Source organism: Lygodium microphyllum, chromosome 28 (genome assembly GCF_053477565.2).
Source record: "Lygodium microphyllum isolate KBCC chromosome 28, Lygodium_microphyllum_v1.1.10, whole genome shotgun sequence".
Classification (NCBI taxonomy): domain Eukaryota; kingdom Viridiplantae; phylum Streptophyta; class Polypodiopsida; order Schizaeales; family Lygodiaceae; genus Lygodium; species Lygodium microphyllum.
Genome location: NC_141162.1, coordinates 68,263,787 through 68,273,267, shown reverse-complemented (window position 1 = coordinate 68,273,267; position 9,481 = coordinate 68,263,787). Strand labels below are relative to the sequence as shown.

At 44.3% G+C, this 9,481-nt stretch overlaps 1 protein-coding gene across 4 annotated transcripts in view; it reads left to right on the top strand.

Annotated features, from left to right (window-relative positions):
• Positions 1–227: 227 nt before the first annotated feature.
• Positions 228–9,481, top strand: part of LOC148011567 (uncharacterized) — a 216,135-nt gene continuing 206,881 nt past the window's right edge. For all 4 annotated transcript variants that reach the window (XM_087670066.1, XM_087670065.1, XM_087670067.1 and 1 more), the window contains exon 1: positions 228–505. In XM_087670066.1, coding sequence (XP_087526192.1) covers positions 313–505 — 193 coding nt within the window. In that variant the 5' untranslated portion in view covers positions 228–312. The remainder of the gene's footprint in view (positions 506–9,481) is intronic.

The window sequence follows — 9,481 nt, the reverse complement described above, 5'->3', positions numbered from 1 at the left end:
ATGAGTTAAGACACCACTTTTTAGAATAGTGGGCCAAGGTGTTTGTCGGGTACTTGCTATACGAGGTAGGTTGAAGTTTGATGCTAGGCCTAGCCATTTTAGAGCTTTGGTGCATTTTGTGTGAATTTCCCCTCCTACGATTATATCTGAAATTAATTTCTGATATTCAACCAATTAATGTTACCTTCACGGAGCCTTTTTTGATTATATCACCTTGGCTCAGTTCAATTTGCTCTCGAGGGGCAAGAAAAGGTGGCGGCTTCTTGGACGAGCGCGCGCGCGCGCGCGAGAGAGAGAGAGAGAGAGAGAGAGATGGCCGAGCTTACCATTAACGGGAATCACAGTGACGAGGAACACCACCACCATCGTCGACAAGGAGAACTGACCTTCCAGAACCTTCGATACATCATTACTGTTTACCCCTCGCCGTCTCCAGAGATGCTCAGCATCGAGGCGGAGCAGAAGAGCGATGGCAGCCGTTGGCGGGGCACCTTCTCATCTGCCAGTAAGTCATCTTTGCCTCTTGCAAGCATCAGTCTTACCCAGTCTTACTCGGAAGTTCCCATGGAGAAAGAAGATAGACATAGCATAATACAGGCATGCTAATGAAGCAACCCTGCTGCCTCATGTGAAGCAAAGCTATAAGGAATGCAGTGTTTGTACATAGACCTGTTGGTGATTCTCACTTGTAAATTCCATTGACAAAAAGAGCCCGATTGATAAGGTAATGTTTTCTCTTCATTCAAGCCTTGTAATAGACTTCCCCTTGTTACATATTATTTGATATGGAAGTCCCTTATAGGGCTGCTTTGTACTTTCTATTTTGCCTCGGGATATTTTGTTCCAAGGGGGCTTAATAATAGAATTTTTTAATCTTCTTTGGAAAAAGAAACCTCTTTTAAATACAATTCGTAGTGCAAGTTCTCATTGCGAAAAGCAGGCCCAACAGACATGGTTCCTGCCATGGAAATAAGGTAGTGCTTGAAAACCTGTACTCCTGAACATAGACCTTTTGGTTTATCCCTTGTCTGAGTTAGGAATCACATTCTAAGGTCCAAGCGTCATTCTCATTTTGTAAGTTCCGATTGAGAAAAATAGACCTAGCAAACATGCGTGTTGCCAGGGAAAATAAGGTAGTGCTTGGAAACTGGCGCTCCTGACCATAGAGCTTTGGTGCATCCCTTGTCCGAGTAAGGAGACGTACATGAGTAGTCAAATTCATGTGCAGACGTCCCACAACTGATTTTTTTGGTAGTCAAAATGATAGGCATTGCACAAAACGCATGAACCTAGCCTTTCGTGAAAGGATCTCAATCTACACCTTTGCAATAACTGTATAGGAAATAAACCAAAAAACTCTTGTTTTCACAAGGGTTTGAGCTATGCAGACTTTGAAGCACCATGGCATATATGAAAAATAATAATTAACGAGATGAAGCTATTTATGCAAATTTCAAAAAGCTATTCGAGGTTCTAAAATATGCCAAACTATGTCAACATTTGCAACCAAAATAATATACATATATTTCTGTTGATACCATCTATACAAAAAGCATGAGAGGGACATACAAGAATACATTCTCTTCTCATAAAATAGGAGACCCTTGGCAATGAGCTTGACCAATAAGGCTTTTCTTTGCCTATTTAAGTCTATGATCCCAAACCTCCTCTAGATCTAGGCTGTATGAGGACATCCTAAGCAGCCTTTGCTCTAGCCAAGCTCCTATCTCCTTTTGAATAGATAAAGTTTCTAAAAAGACACTTCAACTGGCGAATGCATGATCTTGGGAGTGCCCAATAGTTTTTGATATACCACATGGTCACAAGAAGAACTGGGTTGGGACCACCACTCTTCTCACTAATGAAAGCTTTATTGAGCTCCAATAAGGAGCTTTTGTTTGCTGCTCAAAAGAAGAGGTGCAAACTGTTACTTTGCGGTAATATCAATCCACATATAGTATCCAAAGATATCTCATTGTAGTACCTCGGGAACCTGAAATCCTCGTGCAGTTGCCATTCCGCCTGCCTAGTGTTGCATAACCAAAATCCATGGGACTCGTGCTAATTGATCAAGGCTATAAAATCTTATATCCCTTCCTTTTCAAGTTTGTGCTTGTGTTCTTTGATGACATTATTATTTACAGCAGATCATGATAGGAGCACTTGGCACATATCAGAAGGGTGTTTGATTTCTTGAGAGAGCATAGGTTGTCTGCTAAGGAAAGTAAGTGCATCTTCATGTAGATTTTAGTGGAGTACTTGGGACACATTGTTAGTGAAAATGGCATATAGGCTGACCCCAAAAAGATGCAATGTGTAAAGGGTTGGCCTAGACCATCCATTACCACTTCATTATGTGGTTTCCTTGGACTCTTTTCATCAAGCATTATGCCACAATTGTAGTACCCTTGAATGATAGCTTGGTTAAAGGAGTCATTTTTTTTGGATGCTATTGTTGATCGCAACTTTAACCAATTGAAGGAAATGCTCACTTCAGTCCTCATCCTTGTATGCTCTAACTTCTCGAAAGAGTTTACCATTTAGTGTAATGCTAGTGGTAGTGATGTTGGTATTGTCTTGCTATGACCATCCTTCATGCTATAAAGCAGTGGCACCATTATCTCTATGGTAGTCAGTTTAGAGTGAAGAGCGACAATCGAGTTCTCTAGTACTTCTAGACTTAGTCTACTTTGGCTTCTAAAGCAGAAGAGATGGGTGGTCACTTTGCGAAACTATGATTTTGATATCTCTCACTAGGGGCAAAGATAATATAGTGGCTGATTCAGTATCATGGATCTGGGTATGCAAAGTTATCACCCATCTTAGAGTTGCATAGTGATTGGATTGAGGAGCTTCAAGAGGCCTATTTGCTAAATGAGTAATTCAGCCACATGTTTTAGAAATTACAACATGGGTTAGAGGAAGAAAACTCCTAATATCGGTTGAAAAATGGACTCATATGGTCCCATGGCAAGATTGTTATCCCCCACACTTCTCCCTTCATATGGAAGATCATAGAAGATATGTATTCTTGCTCCAATACTAGTCATTTGGATGTTTTCAAAACATATGATAGGGTTGCCAAGAGCTTTCATTGGAAGGGCATATGGAGAGATGCCAAGGATTTTGTAGCCAGCTATGTTCCATGCCAACAGAATAATAACAACATGCTTAGACCAGCTGGTCTCTTGTAGTCTCTATCTATTCTTGAAGGGAAATTAACACATACGTGTCACTATGGATTTTACTATTGGAGTGTTGTGACCAAGAAAGGATGGAATAGTGTATATATGGTAGTTGACAGACTCACTAAAGCTACCCACTTTATTCCCACTAAAACTTGGTATATTGTATCTCAGATGGCCACTGAGTTTATGGAGCATGTGTTTAAATAGCATGGATTACCGCAGGTCATAGTGCATGACAAGGATGCTAAGTTTATGAGCAACTTTTGGTAGGCGGTTTTAACATCTTTGGATACCAAGCTTGCTTCATCTATCGCATACCACCCATAGATTGATGGTTAGACTGAGATGGTCAATAAATGGCTTGAGACCTATCTAAGGCACTTTTGCCATGATGTACAACATGGTTGGGATATGTGGCTTCACTTGGCGAGTACAACAACTCTACCCACTCTAGCATTGGGGTTTTTTCTTTTGAGGCATTATACAGGTATAAGGTTTCTCTCCCTACTCTCCTTTTCAATGACAAGATCAACCCTAGAGCAAAGAGGAGCTACAGTGCATGCATGCCCTACTTTAGCAATGCAAAGTGAATCTTCAGAAGGTACAAAATCATATGAAGCTTTATGTTAATGAGAGAAGAATGCATCTTGAATTCCAAGAGAGAGAGTTGGTCCTATTGAAAGTGCCTAAGTCCCACTACTCTACTCTCAAGGATGGTAGTAGTAACAAGCTAGCCCATCGTTTCTATAGCCCCTATTAGATCCTGAAGAGAATTGGTGACTTTGCTTATCGATTAGAGCTCCTCTTTACCACCAAGATTCACAATGTGTTTCATGTTAGCTAGCTGAAGCCCTTCATCGGCACCTTAGTGGACTATGTGGAAGAGCTACCTTTCATAGATGAAGAAGGCCTATCCTTGAGGCAATCATTGGGCAATGAGATAAACACTTGAGATCTTGATCTATCAATGAATACCTCTTCAAATGGCAAGGCCTATCCTTGGAAGAAGCCTCTTGGTGCCCAACCACTATCGTGGAAGAGTTTTTCCACTTACGAGAGGCCCAACGGGCTGAAGACTAGATGGATATGTCGTGTTTTGAGCCCATACCTCATGCAGACTGCACATTGTGTTAGAATAGTTTTGTACTTGCATTAATTACAGTTAAGAGATTTATACATGGGATGAAAGTTGTCATAAGCTAGGTTTTGACACGTGGCACACTCTATTCGGAGTAGCCTATCAAAAGTTATGGTAGATTTACCTTAGTAGGCTTGTGGTGGACGGCATGCTGATCATAGTCTTCATGTCCTCAGTTAAAATGAATTGGTGGTACTGTTCCCTTGTGCCCATGCCTACGGCATGCATGTCAGCTATACATAGCCTTATGCCCCAATTCTTCTTGGATATGAGTCTCTCATCCATCAAAAATTTCTCTTTGTAATGTTGATTAGAGTAGTACTATGTAGCTCCACTCACTAGCCACTGTGGCAAGTTCTTGTAGTGGTCTTTTGTATTTTAAGGCAAAAATTGTTAGCAGTCATGTTTGTCATGCCTTGTCATCTCTTGTCTTTGAGGCTCAATCTAGGTCAGATAAGGACTTTTGGAGCTTTGATAGGCGTGTCATGTGTTTTGATGGGGGAGGCTACTAACTCTAGAGTGGCTATCTGGGTGCATTTCTTTTGGTTGTCGGGTTCCATTGTGCCTTTCTTGTGCAGTTTCTACATTTCTTGGGTTGTCCTTGCTTGTCAGACATTGTCTGTGCCTTTTGGGGTTTTTTTGTGCCACCCGTTATATTTTGGCATTTTTACATTGGCCAGCTTTTTGGCATCCTTCTGGGGCAGGTCGGCTAGATTTGGGGATTATTGGCTATTTATAGCCTGCCCCTTTCCACACTTCATGTTCATCAGGTCATCTTCCTTCCTTATGGCAGATGCACACTCCAACTCTATTACTAAAAACCTCTCCCCTTGAGTGCAAAAAAGATATTGGACATCCTCTCCACTTCCTTCTAAACCTCTTTGTTGAAAGAGTGTACCATACGCATAAAAACTAAAGAAGATTCTAAAAACTATAGAAGACTCGAGAATGTGCCTAACTATTACAGTTATGCAAGCAAAATTATGGCATTGTGGGCTGCATGCAATGACAAATCAATCCATCATCATTGTATTAGCATTCTTCTTCAGTCAATGCAATATTCTTTCCTCATCTTTTGCTTCCTCTCTCTCTCTTTTTTTATTTTTGTTTGTGTTCGTATTTCTCTTCTATTATGTACTCTCACAAAAACTTTTGGGGTTGGGATGGAGTGTAAGGATCGAGACGTACGAGAGCTAGGGGGTTATATACCCAGTCACACTGATTGGGGTATAAAAGGTGTAAGAGACCTAGTTTAGGGCATCCAAGTATAATCAAGAACTGACTCTTCACCTTCTCCTTTAGTTTCCATAGCTTCCTCTCTTTCTTCCCTTTCTTGTATTTCTCTCTCTTTTTTTTCCTCTCCTTCTCTCTTTTTCTCATTCTCTCTCCTCTCAGCCTCTCTTCTTTACAACATCCTCTTGATTGGGTATTTGGTAAAGCTAAATATCACGGTCTGCCACAACCTAATATGAAGATTTTGTTTCACTTTTTCAGATTTTGGGATTGCTGGCATATTTGGGTCACTTGCCATGCATTCATTTTTTTAATGCTGCCTCGGGTATTCAACGTCATGTTCCAAAGCTTAATGGAATTCTTTAGTGCAACTTGACATTATACAACATGCTGATATCTTGGTAGGAGATGATTTAGTTCCTTGGCATCGGGCGGTCTCCTCAGTGACCTTGCCTCGGCTTTTGTATTCTTTTGTATTGTCTGTGATATAATACAATATAACAACTCATTACACACACACACACGCGCGCACACACACACACACACACACATACACACACATTGAGTGGGTTTTTGGAAAAGCTAAATACAATGGTTTGCCTTAGCCTCATATGAAGATTTTGTTTCATTCTTTTAGATTTTGGGGTTGCTGGCATATTTGGGTCACTCACAGTGTGTTCATTTTTAATGCCGCCTCAGGCATTTAGCATTATGTTGTGAAACTTAAGGGTCTTCTCTAGTGGGGCAGCTTGACCTACGACATGCTGATATCTTGGTCAGAGATGATTTAGTCCCTTGGCATATGGCAATCTCCTCTGTTTCTTTGCTGTGACTTTGTATCTTTTAAGCGAGATGGACTAGAGCCATCCTACATCTTGTAATCTTGCAATCTTATACTTGTATTTTTTCCGTAATTAATACAATTACCTATTATGAGAGAGAGAGAGAGAGAGAGAGAGAGAGAGAGAGAGAGAGAGAGAGAGAGAGAGAGAGAGAGAGAGAGAGAGAGAGAGAGAGAGAGAGAGAGAGAGAGAGAGAGAGAGAGAGAGAGAGAGAGAGAGAGAGAGAGAGAGAGAGAGAGAGAGAGAGAGAGAGAGAGAGAGAGAGAGAGAGAGAGAGAGAGAGAGAGAGAGAGGGCGATGGTGCTCCTACTCCGTGCCGCCCTGCCATCGCCTGGTCTAGCGCGCCCTGCTGTTGCCTCCATCTGCGTCGTCACCGCCTGAAGCCCTACCTGTCGGCACCCCCCGTTTGCGTCAGCCTCGTCGTCGCTTCTGTTCGTCGGTCATTCGCGTGTTGTCACCATAGTCGAGGGCTGCATCTCCGCCTGCTTCTGCCAGTCGCGCCTGCTCCTTGCGCTGCCAGTGGAATCCCTGGCGCCATCTTTCTAACGTCCTGCTCCTGGAGCCGTCGGGAGCAGACGCCCTGCTCCTGGAGCCGCCAGCGTGTTCTGCTCCTGGCGCCCTGTCCACGCCCAGACGCCCTATCCACCGTCGCATACCCCTGACGCCCTGTCCCCGGACGCTGCTGACGGATCCCTGCTCGGCACCCCAGCCTGTCCCATCCTGCTGTGGAGACCGCCAGGCCTTTGTTTCGCCCTTCTGCCCCTGCACGGTGACAGGTAAACCTCAGTTTTCATTAGCTCTCCTTGCAGAGTACACCCCTGGACAGCGCCTCTGTACAGAAAAGAGGGAGAGCGAGAGAGCCGGCAAGAGAGAGGGCCAGTCCTCCTTCGAGATCAAATCATCATATACGATGGCTGGTTTGGATCTGGATTTCATAGATCAAACAGTGGCAGCACTGGGCCTGGATTTTGATGTGGAGGAACCTGAGAATATGGTTCCGTGCAACGAAGAGATGCCCCCTGGTCCCGACAACCAGCCTGCGGGTAAACGTACCAAGCATGCTTCGGAAGAGATAGGCGTTTCTCAGGATCGGTCCTATGCTCAGGTTGCTTCGGATTCGGTGGACTCTTAGGAAGTGGATTGGGAGCATTTGCTGGAATTTGCAAACACTTTGCTTGGCGATTATGTTTAACATAATCAGGAAGTCTTTTCTGACTCTGCACCTGACGACGTACTGGATGCCACCGTGGACCCAAAAACTGTCCTACGCTCCTTTTCGGTATTTTATGATCGCGCTGTGATACTTTTCTTCACCGGTCGAATCCCGTTGCTTTCCCGTATTCGCCAGTGGTTGCAACATCTGCTACAAGGGGAATGTGTTGAAGAGATTTTTGTTGGCTCTCGGGGCTTTTTTGAGGTCCTGTTGAAATCGGAGACGCACCGTGCTGCTCTCCTGTCTAAACTGCCTTTGTTTTTTGAACGCCGGTTGGTTCATGTGGTTCCATGGCGTCCAATGGCAGATTTTCAGCGTCTGCTGCAACGTGAATGCCCTGTCTGGGTCGAGGTGGAAAACTGTCCGGCTGTTTATTGGCCACTATTGAAGGATGCTATGGCCGCTGTGGGCACTGTTTTGGTCCCTCCCAGTCTCAGGGCTGTGAATCGCAACCGCTTGTGTATGCTATGGGACACTGCAAGAAAAAGGCCTGCCTGGTTACGCCTCAATTGCTCTAGCATGCACCCGTTACACTTTCGTTTAAAATGGGGCAATTTTGCAGGGCATTGCTTTTCCTGTGGACAGTTGGGGCATTTTATGGCCGAATGCCCGGAACAGCAACACACTTCCAATGATGGCCATGCTGCGCCGCCCATGGAAGATATGGTGTGTGATGCCCCGTCGCTGGATGCTACCCATCAGCCCCAAGCTCTGGCCAAAGGTAAACAACAGGTTTCGGGTCTGGATTCCAGCGCCACTAATTGGGTTGAAGTACGTGCAAAAAAAGGCAACAGGGTTGTTGTTGGCATGGAGAACAATGTGCCTGCTACCTCACAAGATTCCATGCGTACCTATATGCGCAGGAAGGAAATGCAGTCTTCCGAGCGCTCTGCTCCTGCTATGGTTTCCTCTGCCCCCCTTCATCAGCCCGCCCGGAAAAAATATTCGGATCGTCCAAAGGGTCCCCCTGCTAAGCTGGCATTTGATACCAGAGGTAATGTCATTACCCCGTGGGACCGTCGTTATCCCTGTTCCATCCCCAAGCCAGCAGATATGCCGTCTACTTCCAAATTTGGTCCGCAAAACTCTTTTGCAGTGTTGGTGGATTTCTTGGACGAGGGAGTCTTGGACATTCTCGCTAACAAAGTCAAATCGAGGCAAGCTGTGCCTCGTACCTGATTTTGTTTTGAATACACATGAAAATAGCCACGTGGAATGTGCGAGGAATTTGTTCTCGACACAAGCAACATGCTATGTGGACTGTATTGCATGAAAATCAGTGGGATGTCCTGTGCGCTGTTGAGCACAAGAGTCACGGTGAAGCCGGAAAAGTGGTAGATTGCCATGGCTTTAGATTGTTTTATGCAGGGACACAGGCCATGCATTATTCGGGTGTGCTCATGATTGTCCATGACAAATATCAGCCCGTTCTTATTAAAAATGATGTTCATGGCCGTTTTTTGGTGATTGAAATTTTATTTGAAGGGGAAATCTTATGGCTACTTGGCCTCTATGCTCCGAATGATTCCTTATCTCGTCGGGCGCTTTGGCAGACTTTGCAGACCTCCTTGTCACTTGGCAGACGGGGCTTCTTCATGGGGGATTTCAATATGTGTGTTGATTCCTCCCAGTCCACATCGGAGCATTCGGTGATGGATACGCCGGAAAGTCGTATGTGGCATGCGTTGGCTCTTGCCGTTCTTAACCAAGACCTCTGGTCCTGGCTACACCCATCTTCTACAGGGTTTACTTTCCATTCTGCCCAGTATGCAACAACATGGTCGCGATTGGACCGTATATATATCATGTAGAATGATGATTTTCTTCCTGAGCTGCTCGAAATAAAAGTGTTGCAGCAATATGCCTT